At 40.0% G+C, this 15,283-nt stretch overlaps 1 protein-coding gene across 2 annotated transcripts in view; it reads right to left on the reverse strand.

Annotated features, from left to right (window-relative positions):
- Positions 1-1,845: 1,845 nt before the first annotated feature.
- The window catches only part of Uggt1 (UDP-glucose glycoprotein glucosyltransferase 1), a 95,039-nt gene continuing 81,601 nt past the window's right edge, over positions 1,846-15,283 (reverse strand). For both annotated transcript variants that reach the window (XM_074070451.1, XM_074070449.1), the window contains 4 exons: positions 14,138-14,252; positions 9,684-9,800; positions 8,216-8,381; positions 1,846-6,590 (listed from right to left, as the gene is read on the reverse strand). In XM_074070451.1, the coding sequence (XP_073926552.1) occupies positions 6,565-6,590; positions 8,216-8,381; positions 9,684-9,800; positions 14,138-14,252 (424 nt within the window). In that variant the 3' untranslated portion in view covers positions 1,846-6,564. The remainder of the gene's footprint in view (positions 6,591-8,215; positions 8,382-9,683; positions 9,801-14,137; positions 14,253-15,283) is intronic.

The raw sequence follows: 15,283 nt of genomic DNA on the forward strand, positions 1-15,283 counted from the left end.
TATTTCTGATATCACCCACATCCTGGTGGTGGGGCAAGATTACTTGAAGATTATTTATCAGGAATTTGATAAACACCAGGTGTCTCAACTCATTGACTCACATACCGTTCTAGCAAGATTAACCAGGAACAGTCCCTGTTCCCAGAAACCGTCCCACCTCCCTTTGTTCCAGTAAGTGGTGACTTGGGTCATGTTAGCCATGGCTGGTTTCAGGCTGAGTGGGCTGCAAGCCTCAAAGGTACCCTAACAACAGAAACTTCTGAATACTACATTGTAGACTTTGGATTCCATTTTTCTTTTCCCTCCACGAAAACCGTCATTAGAGTAGTTATGGGTGGCTCACCTGGATACTTCAGTCTTCGTCCTAGACTTTATTGGGGGGGCATATTTCAGTTCTGCCTTCAGTCCTGTGGCCTATACCAGAGCTCTGAGTTGGGGTTCTGTTTCTAAGGACCATATCTGGGTTTCCAATGGAAATATTTAGAGTCCCGGTAACTGGATAGAACATAAATTCCCACCTTTTCTTGCCAGCACCCAGCATCCACTGAACTCTACTCAGCTGTTCTAGCTTTCCACTGGGTCTCTTGGAACCCTGCCCTGCACATGTACTGCAGGAGTCGGCTGAGGCTTCCAGGAGGTAGGTAAGGCAAATGCTGGGGCTCCGTGGTGCTTCCTGAGATTTTTCACTTTCTCTTTCCAGTGACTCAGATGGTCCTCAGCTTGGTAAGAACCTTGGGCCACATGAGGAGCAGTGACTAAAATGAGGGACTTACATAGTGCGTTTCTCTTCCTTTGCTACTGGAGGGCCCTCCACTTCCTGCCTGTCTCCGGTCACCTTCCAGTGCATTTCCATGCATCAATAGTCTCGACATTAGGTTAGTATCAACAGTAAGTCAGGCTGATATAAAGTGCTCTGCCATTCCTAGAAGCCAGACTGTAATCAGATGTTTCAAGGAAGTCTGACTTCCTTTTATTTCTTATCTTGGTGATGGTTACACAAGTGCTCCCACTTTATGAAAATCTACCGAGTGTGTGTGTGTGTGTACACTCTCCTGTATACGCCATACTTAGTAAAAAGTTTATTATGGGAAAAACCCATGTCGTGTCAGCACTCATTCAGCCCCTCTCCTCCCAACTCTCCTGGCAGGTCCTCTGGCCACACAGGTTTACATCAGCTCTCATTAAGATGCACTCACTCCCTAAGTGAAATCCACCCACAGTACCTCCCTCGGTGAGATCCACATTCACCCCTCCCTCAACTTTCTTTCCTGCCCCACATGGATAGCTCCACTCATTCCTTGGACTTCAATTAAAACAGCCTCTCCTTGTAGGAGTGTTTCCTGCCCACCAAATCCCTCTTCCTGCACTGTAAGTGAACCCTGCTGTGCTCTCCTGACCTTGAGTCCCCCTCCCCAACCTCCACTTTAGCAAGAGCACAGGCCACAATGTCCACTGAGCACTGATCAGCAGGAAGTGTAGCTTCAGTTCACACCTCATCCCTGAGCACAGACAACTGGGAGAATGAACATGGACCATGCTGCCCTGAGGAGCCATGGCAACAGGCTGGCCAGTCTTGCAGTGATGTTCCCTTCCCACTCCACCTGTCATGGCTGCTGGTCTGCCAGGTTCTCCCTGGACATCTCCCAGACATCTACTTGGGGATCTGCCAGGACCTGGGTGCTAACCTGAGAACCCTAAAAGCTGGCTGCAGCCAGAACCTAGCTCCAAGGTCAGACAAGACTTCAGGTAAAGCCCTCCATCCTCTACCAGGGTTTGCAACTTCTGCCAAAGGGGCTGGACTTTGTGCTCTATTAATCTGCCCTTCCTGAATGACTAGCCAGACAGTTTGAAAGAAGAGAAGCAACAGTTTATTGTGTTGAGCAGACCTTATTTTCATAACAGTACCTGAAAATTTGTTCTCAATTCCCTTTGGACAGAGATCCTGCAGACATTTAAAGAACACCAATGCTTTTCCCAGCGTGGGACACAATGCCGCACTTAGTGGAACAGGACTTACAGCAAAATAGGAGAGGTACAAAGAACTCTTTCAACTTCATTCTTCCTTCATCTCCATTTTCCCTTGTCTGTCTTATTTACATGGAAATATTTGGCTGGAAAACACAGTACTTGAGAATCTTTTGTTCCAATGGTCAACCTTGAAGTAATGAATTTTGTTGAAGAGAATCATGCCCGTTTCCCTGGAAGTCTACTTGGGGACAGTGAGGCAATGCATAAAGTAGGGAATGGAGGTCTCAGCTCCACACCCTAACTCACGAGCCACTTACACCTTTAAATTTGGCCTCTGCATTGCTAAGGAACTGGACAGAACTCAGGAGGGCCTCGTTTGCAAAGTCATTACTGGAGTTTAAACTTTATGGACTACTTGTAGGGCACATGCAGCTGCTTGAAACTGATTTTGTGGCTTGTTTTTGTAAATTGTCAGCACTCACACTCCGAGGGAGTGAGATCCTCCACCCAATTCAGACTCACTGCCCCTATGTAACAGAGAAGTGCTGTTTCTGTATTACATGGAGAAATTGAAACCCAAATAATGAGTAAGAAATGTGAATCCTCCATACACGCCTAAATATGAGCACCTGAGCCATCAATATCTAGCTTGCTTGGATTCAATCAGGTAACTAGTTATCGAAGTCCTAGTTAAAACATTTTCCTCAAGAGCTGGGCTTGGTGATTCAGGCCTGTAATTTCAGTTACTCAGGTGGCAAAAACCAGGAGGATCTCAGTTCAAGGCCAGTCCAAGCCAAAAAGTTATCAAGATCCCATCTCAACCAATAAAGCTGAGTGTGGTGGTGAACACATGTGATCCTAACTATGAGGGAGGCTAGATAGGAAGATCACAGTCCAAGACCAGTCCAGGCCAAAATGTGAGACCCTATTCAAAAAATAACTAAAGCAAAAAAGGTCTGGAGGCATGGCTCAAGTGGAAAAATGCCTGCATAGCAAGCACAAGGCCCTTAGTTCAAACCCCAATACCACCACCACCACCACCACCAAAAAAAAAAAAAAAAAAAAGCCAAAACAAACTAACAAAAAACCCTTCAAACCATTAAGGCAAACATAAATTTAAATAAAAAAAAAGTTACCTTACCAATCTAGACACATGACTTTATACTTGATTAGCTCTGATCATCCCACAAAACTGCTCATATAAAACCAAGTACTTAAAAACTATTAAAGTAGTAACACAACACTGAAATATATATTTAAGTAACTGCACAAAGTACACTTCCATTTTTTACTCCAATTCAGGGGCAGCAATTTTAGAAAAGGACTGCTTTTGTGTATCTAACTTTCTTCATGGGGACAGGTGGGAAAGACAGGAGGCACCTCATGTTCACAGCCATGGGGCATTGAGAGCCATGTGGGTGACATCTGACCTGTTCAAAATTAAGGTACCAGTCAAGTTTACATCCTTGCAAAGGAAACTTAGGGATTTCTTTCCTATCACATGGGCCAGTCTCTTCCAAAGCTGCGCTCCATCCCTAGCTCTCAGCATTTCACTTGGAGCAGGTTCAGAACACCAGGATGTAAGGAGAGCAGCAGAAAGAAAGCTCAGTTTATGAAACCTGTGTCTTAATATTCGAGGCTAGCACGAGGCTTTTGCACCTAGATGTGCAAACATCTGTACATTCAACTGGAAATGCAACACTCTGACAGACTCACAATTTCATCAATCACCACTCTCAGTGTGGTGAGTACTGAGTACACTTTTAACCCAACCCAGGAGGACAAGAGACCCTGACCAGGGCATACCCCCACAGCCTCAGGTCTCAAATATCACTGTTCACAGAACATAAAAACAGGTTCACATTGCTGCATGTCATTCTGACATGTCACGTTATTTCATATAACTCTCTTTACTGATTCAGAAAGAAGCTTGCCCACTATGGCATGATGGGGAAAAAATTCATTATATCCAAATGCTGGCAAAGAACAACAGTTTCCAGAACCTTGAACATTCAGTACAATCAGTTCCTACTTCCTGTGAATAAAATTTCTTGTCTTTTCAGTCATGGTGTACTTTCTTATAGTAGCAACAACAAACAAAGCTGATGGGGACCACATTTTTGTGGCAACATCATTTCCTGGTTACTTAGTTAATTTGGAGAAGCGATTAAGCCACACAAAGTAAGGAAAGAAACTGGTAGAAGGAAGGGCCTTGGCCACTTCAGAGGCAAGCTAGTTCTGGCATTACTCAGCATCAACTACTAAGATGTAGGTCTCGGAACTGAGGAAACCAGCACACACTCCACAGAGAACACATTCTACTCTGCACCTTCCTACTCGCAGAATATGCCTAAGAGACTTGGTAGGAAGACAAGGAGAAACCCAGACACCAGAACCAGCATTTAACACATAGCCTAGTGACTTGAGGACTTCCCACTAAACCTCCCAGACAATATGCTAGGAAAATGTGCTTTCTGCCTATGGCCATAGACAGCAGCTGCAGCAGCATCTCTGTCTCTGAGAGCTTAATTTAATGCAGGGATGAAGCTTCTTGATTTCTCTGATCTTAACCCTTAGGCTGCTCAGACCAGGTGAGGGACAAGTGGAAGAACCATGCCACACAGCCATTCTAGGAACCCTTTCCAGCTCAGATCAACATATCTGTTGAGTTATCTTCTGATTTCCCCTCCCCAACTTTGTTTGCTTTTTGGAAGGTGTACTGGGGTTTGAACTCAGGGCCTGTGCTTGCTAGGCAGGTGCTCCACCATTTGAGCCATTCCACAAGCCCCACTCCCAACTTATAATGAAATTATAAAAGCAAAGCTAGACTGAATGAAAGGCTCCTAAGTAACTTCTGCTCTGAAAATGAAAAAAAATTTAACTACTTGATATTTGTGGTAAGATTTAGATTATTTTGGCAGAACTAGGGTTTGAACTCAGGGCCCTGAGTTTGGTAGGCAGGTACTCTGAGCCAAGCCTTCAGTCCTTAGGTTTTGATTTTTAAAAAAGCCCACACGTCAATGTATTACCTGGCTTAGGAGGGTAAGGACTTGTCTATCCATTTGCACTTGCTGCAAATGGAACCCGAGACCTTGAACATGCTAGACGGTGCTCTGGCCCTGAGCCATACCACAGCTCCTTCCTATTTATATATTTTTTAAAAGCAGGCAAACTAGACAAGAACAAGCTCACATGAACTGGAAGGCAGGGGCACTCCCATCAGTGCTTGTATTACTGCACCCTGCAGCCTGGGCAGAGATGGCACCGCCCAACCACCAGGCCAACAATATCCTCACAACTCCACAGCCGTTCCTCAGCAAAGGCTGCTTGCAAAAGAGTGATGCCCAGCTGCTGCCACAAATGCACAGAAAGTGATGCCTGAAGGGCTGTGGTGCTTCAGGAACAGCTGTGTCGCCTTGGAACTGGTGTGGAGTCTGGCAATTTTTATAGGCCAAAGGCAATCCACAGGACTAAAATAAAAGGAGTATAGGGCAGTGTATAGAAAACTTTAAGTTCCAGGGTCAGAATCCTTTCCGGTCTTGTATATGGGAAAATTTGTAGAGAAAAGTCCAAGCCCCGCTGTCCCCTAGGTCTGAGAGAAAACTACCTAGGAAAGACAAGTGATGTGGCAATCAAGCCAATGAAGCCCAAGCCCTTGGACACGGGTCACTAGAGGGGCTCAGTATGGCTATGCCTAGTCAGGAAGTTAATGACATTTTTTATAAAGTGAGAAAAAAAAGCAAACACTTTCATAAATACAAAAACTGTTTACAAAATAATTACCTAGAAAGTTCACTGGGATTAAGCAAGGAACAGAATAATGTCTTTCTTTTAAATTAGCCACGGCAGTATTGATGTATTGATGGTTTATAAAAGAAAATGCCCAGTTTCTAATCCTCCTTCCCCAACACACAGGCCTTCCTATGCCTGTCTTTCCTACACGTACCCCAACCCACTGCCATCCTTCCTCCAAATTAACTGTTTAGCCACGTTACCGAGCCAACCCTAAAGATACATGATTATTGGTTGGGCTTCAATCAAACAATAAACCAAAAACTTGGGAAAAGAATGTGGGGCAGAGCAGGGAGGCGTGTTGGCATAATCCTCTAGGTACAGGCCTTAGATGAAATGTCTGCTGGCCTGACCCAGTGCAGGGTGGGCATCTGCAGTACAGCTCCTGCTGCAGGTAAAACTGAGGTAAGGAAGAACATGGTGGCTCTACTGGCCTGCTTCCCAGAACTGTGCAGCGTGACTGTGTTCTTGGGGGCCGGCACAAATGGGCTCAGTTTCTTCCAGTTGCTGCTGCCACTTCCCCTTCTGGTAAGAAGACTGCTCTTTTTTTTGTTCCTTGCTCTTTACAGAGTCCCCAAAAGATCAGCCAAGGTCTTCACCTGAGGTACAAATCCAGCAGAGCCTTAACCCCAAAGATCCAGTGCCCACGGATGTGCAGAAGACAGAATCAAATGCTCAGAATCAAAAGGTGCAGCACATCTGCTCAGTCAGTTCATCAGCAGTTGTACAGACAAATAAGAAAAACTAGCATTTAGTATAAAAACTGTTTTTCAAATGGTGTAATTTCCTAGCTTCCTCCAGAGATCATAATTCTTCACGTTTCTGAGATCCTATGGAAAAGGAGAACAATGGGAAATAAAACAGATTATCCTTAAGTTATAAAAATACAGAGCAGGCATTGTCCACAATCTGATTTGTACCATTCCTCCATTTTATCTCTCATTTAAAATCTTTATGAGCTCTGGTTTGGAGTTTTTGTAGTAAATTTTGAAAGCAAAAACAAAGGACACATTTTTATTTTAAAAAACATTGAAAACTGCTGGTGCCGGTGGTTCATGCCTGTAATCCTAGCTACTCAGGAGGCAAAGATCAGGAGGATCTCAGTTCAAAGTCAGTCCAGGCAAATAGTTCCACGAGTTCTGTTCCTTAAGACCCTATCTTGAAAAAAAACATCATAAGAAAGGGCTGGTGGAGTGGCTCAAGGTGAAGGCCCTGAGTTCAAGCCCCAGTACCACCAAAAAAAAAAAAAAAAAAAAAAAAACCTACTGACAACAGAATTGCAGCTTTTTAACAAGGATTGTCCTAATACACAAAGCTTCAGCAAGGTACAGTCTTTCACCATCTTTTCCCCCAAGAAGGGCATTATTAATGTGGCAGATACCAATCATAAGACTACTCCAATTTGATTACTGTATCCTCAAATTCACTTACTATTGTATTTCCCTCTTATTTTGAACAGTGTGTCCACATGTTCACCCACTTACCTGGAAATCCAGGTTTTAAAAATGAACCTGAATTATATTTACAATGATATAACCTTCTAGCTACAATATGCAATATAATTGTATAGTCTTCAGAATGTTTAGGCTAGTCAAGCACTCAGGATCTATGCTCTGCATTAGAATTAATTTAAAGCAGAATAAATCTTAAAACCCAGAGCCCAGCTTATTAACAGTTTAATCGTTCTGTTTAAAAATACTTCTGTATTCTACTGATTTTAAATACTGATGTTTACTGTTTGTGAGATACACAGTAGTAGGAAAAAGCATTATAAAAAGGCAAGCCCTCACTGAGGCATGGTGACGCATGTCTGTAATCCCAGCTATACAGAAGGCATCAACCCCAGGGCAAAAGGCAGAACTTATGTAAAAAACAATTAAAAGCAAAAAAGGGCTAGCGGCTTGGCTTAAATGGTAGAGTATCTGTCTAGCAATTGTGATGCCCTGAGTTCAAACTCCAGCACTACCAAAAATCCCCCTCAAAAGACTTTGAGGTCTCTCTCTTTACTTAACTTAAATATAAACACTCCAGACCCACTCCAATGTCTGTTTTAAAGAATATTTTTTTTAAATCGGTACATACTTTGTTTTAATCTAAGTTTGTTCATTCACTAATGCCTCACAGATTTAAAGAAAAACCAAGAACTCCGGTAAGAACTACCCAAACAATGTCAGGTTTGGCTTATGTATAACAAAATACATAAATTTAAATGACAATGATCACAATTAAAGCATCTCCTCTCCTCTCCTCCACCAAATAAAGAAAAAAAGGGGAAGCAGTTACATGAAAAAATACTGTTTAAAGCCCAACTGAAAAAGAAAAAAAAAGATGCTGGCTGATGTTAGGATTTAAAAGATTTCTCTTTTCCTTTTATTCATTATTCTGTTGTTTTTGCAACAAACAGAAATCAGAAACTCCAAAAAGTACTATTCCAATGCCGAAGGCTTGCATTTACCTTTTTGGCTCGGCTCTTTTGTCTTGTCCTTATACAGTGTTCCTGTTTCTTTCTCCTTCTGGAAGCGGATCTGTAGCTGTTTGATCTCTTGATCATAGTCCTGCCATTCTGGGACAATTCGCACAGCAGCCTCCAGCTTGGGCTCTTTGGTCATTGGATTATTACACTGTGGAAACCCAACAAACACACTTCAGCTGAGTTGAGGAAACAGGACTTTATACAGAATTCAAAGGTGTTTGTGTAAGAGGCGCTCAAACTGCTTTTGATCAAAAGCACTGACTCCTTACTTAGGCACATAAATTAACTAAAAACAAGAAAGCTTGGCCTCCCTACCTCTGTTTTGTATCTGTTTTTGCTCTAAGCCATTCTCTTTGCAGTCATTTTAATCACCATGAATTCCAGAAAGGATAGAACTGATAACATCTTTATGACAAGGGACTGAAACTTCCCATAAGAAACAGCAGAGACTTGCAGGGTAGACCACCCCTCCAAAAGAGGACAATTACCTGTAATGATGAAGCTGCACCCTGGAGCAGGAGCAATCAGCTCATGGGAACCAGAATGCTCCCCTCAAGTGATGACAGCGATAACATCTTCTCCAGAACCTATCTCAGAACTCTTGGACTGAGATAATGGTCAGCCAGAAAATACCTGTGACTGGGACTGTTTAACTATGCATAACTTTGTCTCCTGCCCCCAGTTTTTTTGTCTACTTAAACCTACAGCTCATGTCTGTACCCCAAAGATGGCTGAAGAAGAGCTGAGTGCTTGCTCTGCCTCTTCCCACAGTATGTCCCGAACTGGAGAATAATCTCCTTTCTCTTCTTCCACCATGCCTCTTTATTTGGTATTTAGAGGTGGGTGGCCAGACCTGGAATATGGAATCTCAGGAGTTTGGGCCGTTGGTTCAAAACTCCAGTTTCATTTGTAGTGGGCTATGTGTGAAGCTGAGGCAGGGAGTTCACAAATTTGAGGCCACCTGTGCTACACATGAGGTGGCATCTCAAAAAAGAAAAGAAATATAGCAAAGATATTTCTGTTCTAGGTTACATCTTCTAAGTGGACAAAAACAAAAAAAAAAATAAGGACTGAGAAACTAAATGGTCCATTAGCAGAAGCAATATGGTAGTGGGCTATATAAGCTATATTTACTTTTCCAACAAGGAAGTAGTGGGGGCTACCTGAAGGTAAGACAAGTAAAAACCCATCTGGAAAAATGACAAGGCACAGAGATGACAAGGAAGAGAAGTAGTGACTTGGCAGACAATGAGCCGAGAGAACAGCCCCATCAGATGCTCTGTGGTTTGGTTTCCTGCTGCATGCAGACACTGTGGGAATGGCTGGATGCTCCACAGCACCTAACTTTGCAATTACACAGAAAGACTGAGGACTAGGACTGGCTGTGTTAACCACCATCCAGTCGCACAGGACACCAAGGAGGAACAGGACTGCATTTCAGACAGCTCACCAAATCAATTGTCTTGGCCCTTTTCTTAGAGGCATCATCGCACCATGTTTCACACCAAAGCCATTCCTGAGGGAGGGATTTGATTGGCACTTGATGGATCATATTATTGGGCAAATCCTATGTAAAGAAAATAAAATACAAAGATTTAAAGTTCTGGAAGAAATTTAAATAAGCAACCAAAAAACTTCTTCCCATTATGAGCAACCAAAAAACATTAGCTTAAAACTCATCTAGGAATGTGGGGTTCTTCCACCAGGTCATCTGCTACTTATTAGTAAGGTTTTTGGCATTTCTTGGGTTTGAAATCAGGGGGCATGGTTCAAGTAGTACAGTACCTACCTACCAACCACTGCAAAGCCCTGAGTTTAAACTCCAGTAACACACACACACACACACAGAGCAACAGACTTGAACAACCATTTCACCAAACATTATATACAAACAAACACATGAAAATATGCTCAACACCATCTGTCATTAGGGAAATGAAAATCAAAACTACAATAAGATCCTACTTCATATCCACTACAATGACTAGTATATTTAAAAATGTGAAGGTGGAGGAAAATAACAAGTATTAAGAACAATATGGAGAAAATGGATCCCTTGTGCATTTCTGAAAGGGATTTAAAATGGTGCAACCACTGGGAAAAATGGTTTCAATGCACCTCAAAAACCTTAACTTTAGACAAAGCAATGGGCATTTAGCATGTCATGAAGCTAGACCAATGAAATAAACAGAGGTCCAGAAGAGATCTATGTATATATGGGTACTTGATCCATTCCATTCCCCTCCCTTCTCTTTCTTGTTTTTGTAAAAGATCCTGGAATCCAGGATCTTGCACATGCTAAGGCAAATACTCTAATACTGAGTTACATTCCCAGCCCCTGGATACATTATTTCTGACAAGTATAGCATTACAGAGCAGTATACTTTGTTTAAAAAAAAAATTGCCAAAATAACTGTATATTCACATAAACTGCCCCCCCAAAAAACTTCACCAAATATGACATACATTGTTCCTAGAACATAGATGTGAATGTGAAAGGCAAATGAACAAAACTCACACAAAAGAGCATCTTTATAACCTTGATAGGGTCAAAAAGCACTGACCACAAAGGAAAATACTGGCCAACCAGACTACAAAAGATATCACTAACAGAAGTGAAGTGGGAAATTTTGCAACAAAAATAACTAACATACTATTGGTATACATAAAGAATGCCCATAAATCCAGTAGAAAAACAAAAAATCCAAATACTTAAGCTGCTCATAAAACAGAACATTTCAATTGGCAAAATCATACAAAATACTCAACTTTGTTATTAACTATGCAAATGTAAAATAATACGAAATGGGGTGATAGTAATAAAGAAATAGACATTATAAAAAGAAACAGAAAACTTAAGAGTTGAAAAATATAATGAAATGCAAAGTTCACTCGAGTGGTTCAATGCCAGATGTGAGAAAGCAGAAAAAAAGAATCAAGCTTGAAGACATGTTAGTTGAGATTACCCAGCCTAAGGAACAAAACTTTAAAAAAAAAAAAAGGAAAATAGTACTAGTGTGAGAAGAAAAAAGGAAGAGGAAAAAGAGGACGAAAGAGAAGAAGACAAGGAAAGAAAGGTGTTGAAAGAATAGAAATAATGAAAATTTTATGTAAACTATCTATATATATTATAATTTATTTAAATTATATTGAAACTAGAGACCCACCTGGTTATATACAAAGAGTCCTCATTAAAAGTAACAACTAATTTCTCATCAGAAACCATGAAGGGCAAAAAAGACTATGGGACAAGGTATTCAAGGTACTGAAAGAAAAAACTGTCAAGCAAGAATTCCATATTCAACACAACTATTCACCAAAAAAATGAAAATTGAATTCTCTGGGAGTTGTTGCTAGCAGTTACTCTGCAGAAATACTAATAGGAATTCTTGCTGAAATGGCAACAAATTCACACAAAGAAATAAAGACTTTATTGGTAAATATAAAAGAGAGTAAGAATAAATTTTTTTGCTTGAAGCCTTTTTTTGTTGTTCTTCCTATCTGGTTTAAAAGACAGATTTAAGAAACTAAAGCTGGAAGTGTGGCTGAAGTGGTAGATCACCTGCCTGGCAAGTACAAAGCCCTGAGTTCAAACTCTAGTACTGCCAAAAACAAAAAATAAGAATCTGATTCTTTTTCTGCAAAAAGAGGTAATTATAGGCCAGGAATAGTGGTACATGCCAATAATCCCAGCTTCTTAGGAGGTGGAGATAGGGAAGATGGTGGTTTAAGGCCAGCTTGGACAAAAATTTAGTGATACCTCCATCTCATCTGAAACACAACTAAAGCAAAAAGGGCTTGGAGTATGGCTCAAGTGGTAAATGCAACACTTGAAATCAAATCCCCACACCATCACCAAAAAAAAAAAAAAAATTAATTAAATTTGCATTGATGGTTATGTAGTAAATAAATATATAAACTGTATGTTAATAGTATAAAGGAATAGAAAATGGTATTAGCTTTTAAATACAATTAAAATTAAGCTGGTATTCATTCATCCTAGACTGTCATAAATTAAAGTGTTAGTGGTAATCATAAGGACAAAGAAAATTGGTGAAAAATATATAGCAAAAGAAACAAGAAAATTAAAATGATATACTAGAAAATATCTATTTACACAAAGGAAGGCATTAAGTAATATAGGAATTAAAGAATATAAAAGCCATAACACATATAGAAAATAAATAAGAAATGGCAGGTATAAATCTTGCCTTGTTAATAATAATTACATTAAACATAAATGGACTAAATTTCCTAGTTGAAAGTCACAATGAGATGCCATGTACAATTAAAGATTTACAGTAAGTTTTAGTTAAAACATGTAACAGTAGGATCTTTCACCTTTCTATTGGGAATGTATCTTAGAATTACGTTATAAAGCTGTCTGGAATTATCTAGAAGGTAAAGACATGCATATCTGATGACCCAGCAGTTCTGCTTGTAGTGGTATACACAACTGAATACGTATATGTACATGTGCAAGAATGTTCACAGTAGCATTATGCATGGGCGTAAAACACTGAAAACGCTTGCCTCACAAATAGAAGGCCCTGAGTTTAATCCCCAGTACCTCTACCACCAAACAACCCCCAAAACCAAAAACCAAAAGAAACAATGCAGACCTGTTGTCCCAGCGTCTCATGTGGCTGCGGCAAGAGAATCGTTTGAGGCGAGGAGTTCAACTCCAGCCTGGACAACATAGTGAGACCCATCTCAAAAAAAGTATTCAAATGAATAAATAAAATGTACCACTACACAAAATAACGTGGATGAGTTATACAATATAATGGTGAGCAAAAGAAGTCAGACTAGAAAGAGTACATCTTCCACTGAGATAAAGGAAGAAAAACAGGTAAAATAAACTGCAGTGTGTAGAACACCATGCTTCAGCAGTAAATCTATAAAGAAAAGCAAATAGAGCACCATAAGTCAGATACCAGTTACTTGATTAGGGTTCTGGTTAATGGGCATTTGCTTTGTAATGATTCTTTGATCTACATGGATATGTATGTATTTGTATATTTTTGTTTTGTGCACTCTTCTTTATGGACATATCACAATAAAGATTTAAAAGTATTTGCCAAGCACCAGTGGCTCACACTGATAATCCTAGCTACTCAGGAGGCAAAGATTAGGAGGATTGCAGTTCGAAGCCAGCCCAGGCAAATAGTTTGTGAGGTGCTATCTCAAAAAAACCCATCACAATGAAAGGGCTAGTGGAGTGGCTCAAGGTATAAGCCCTGAGTTCAAACCCCAGTACTGCCAAAAAAAAAAAAAAAAAGAAAAAAAACTTTTAAAGTACACTTAAGGAAAACAAAATGCTTAAAGTATGTGAAACTATGTATCTAAAATACTTAAGTACAATCTTACCTCTGAAAGATGCTTAGTATTAATAAAGTTATTCAGCTAACCTTGAAATACATCATGGTTTGTGATGCAGAAAAAAGGGAATTTTTAATACTGTATTCTGTATGTGAATCCTTAACTATTTATTAGTCCCTAAAGCTGAAAAACAATTTGACCCTAGCAGACAAAGAAATAACTTTATTCAATGAGGCTAAGAACAAAATTAAAGATAAGGTAATGGTTCATTCAGAAAGGTAGCAATCCTTGTTCCACCTTTCTCTGTAATGAATCAACATTAAGTCTCTAACATTTTTCATTACTGGTATGCCTTCCTTCAAGGCTAGACATAAATATACAAATCTCAACCTCTCTCTCTCTTTCTGTATCTCTCCCTCCCTCCTTCTCCCTCTCCTGTTTCTTCCCACTTCCCCCATCACCATTCTATGAAAAAACAAAACTGTGCTGAGAGAGAACTGAGACATAATAATTCTTCATTTGCTGACACAACATGGTATACCCATATCTGAAACTGTAAACCATAAAAAGATGGGCACTTACTTGATCAAGATTTGAAAGGCTGTTTGGATCCTGACTCAGACCTTGGTACTGTCCCCTCAGTCTGTCACCAGCTGCTATTTTTCTAAACTTTTTCAGATCCACAACATACAGTGCACTGGATAGAAAAGACCCACTTGTTACAACCAACAATAAAGTTGTGGCAGAAAAACTAACCCCACTGAATAATGGAACAGGTCACAAGTCAAACACTCTAGTTTCTCTTTGAAAAAGTAAGCTACAGGATGACAGCAGAGTCAACGGTTAGTGTGTGCTACTTCAACGAAATCTACAAATTATTGCTAAATCCATACTCTGCCTCCACTAGTTCACTTTAGTCACTCTTCCTTATTTAATTGCCTTCCAACGAAATAATTTCTGAGAAAAGATTTGTTGCAATTGCAGTATATCTGGTAATAATTATTATAGTAACTGATAAATAGTCATTTTTCAAAGATGATGATGATTTAAGACCTGATGATGTCTTAAATGTTACAAGGGGAAAAAAACCACAGTGTTTCAGTTAGTTTGGACCAGAAACCCGAAATATGAAACTAAAGTCACTGTACCTCATCATTTATCTTTGTATGCCCCACTTCCTACAGGTCTCCCTACTCTCTAAATCTTCCAAATTACACTATTTCCAGAGAAGACAATGGCGTGCGTGTTCATTAGAAATGCAATGAATATATACCTAAGAGGTCTCCTTCTAGGAATCTATTCTACAAACATACCTGAAATATGCAAAATCCTAGATTATTCATTGCAAATAGTTTATCATAGAAAAAACTAGAAATACACTAAAAAAAAAAAAACCAAGTTACAAAACAGTATAAAGAGGATGGTGTATTTTGTACAAAAAAGAATATAAACTCATGACTCTTTATGTGAAAATTAAATTCTGGGGCTAGAGGAATGGCTCAAGTAGTAGAGTGTTTGCTTAGCAAGAACAAGGCTATGAGTTCAAGCCTCAGTGTCACCACCACACACACAATAAAAGGTCAGGAACCTTTATTTAAAAAGAAAAAAAATAAACTCTGGAAGAACAGACAATAAATAAGTAGGGGAGATTATCTGCTATGAGGTGGAAACTGGGTAAAAGGATAAGGAAAGCTTGTATTTTTCAAGTCATATTAATATATTACCTGT

The sequence above is a fragment of the Castor canadensis genome, chromosome 4, assembly GCF_047511655.1.
Source record: "Castor canadensis chromosome 4, mCasCan1.hap1v2, whole genome shotgun sequence".
Classification (NCBI taxonomy): Eukaryota; Metazoa; Chordata; class Mammalia; order Rodentia; family Castoridae; genus Castor; species Castor canadensis.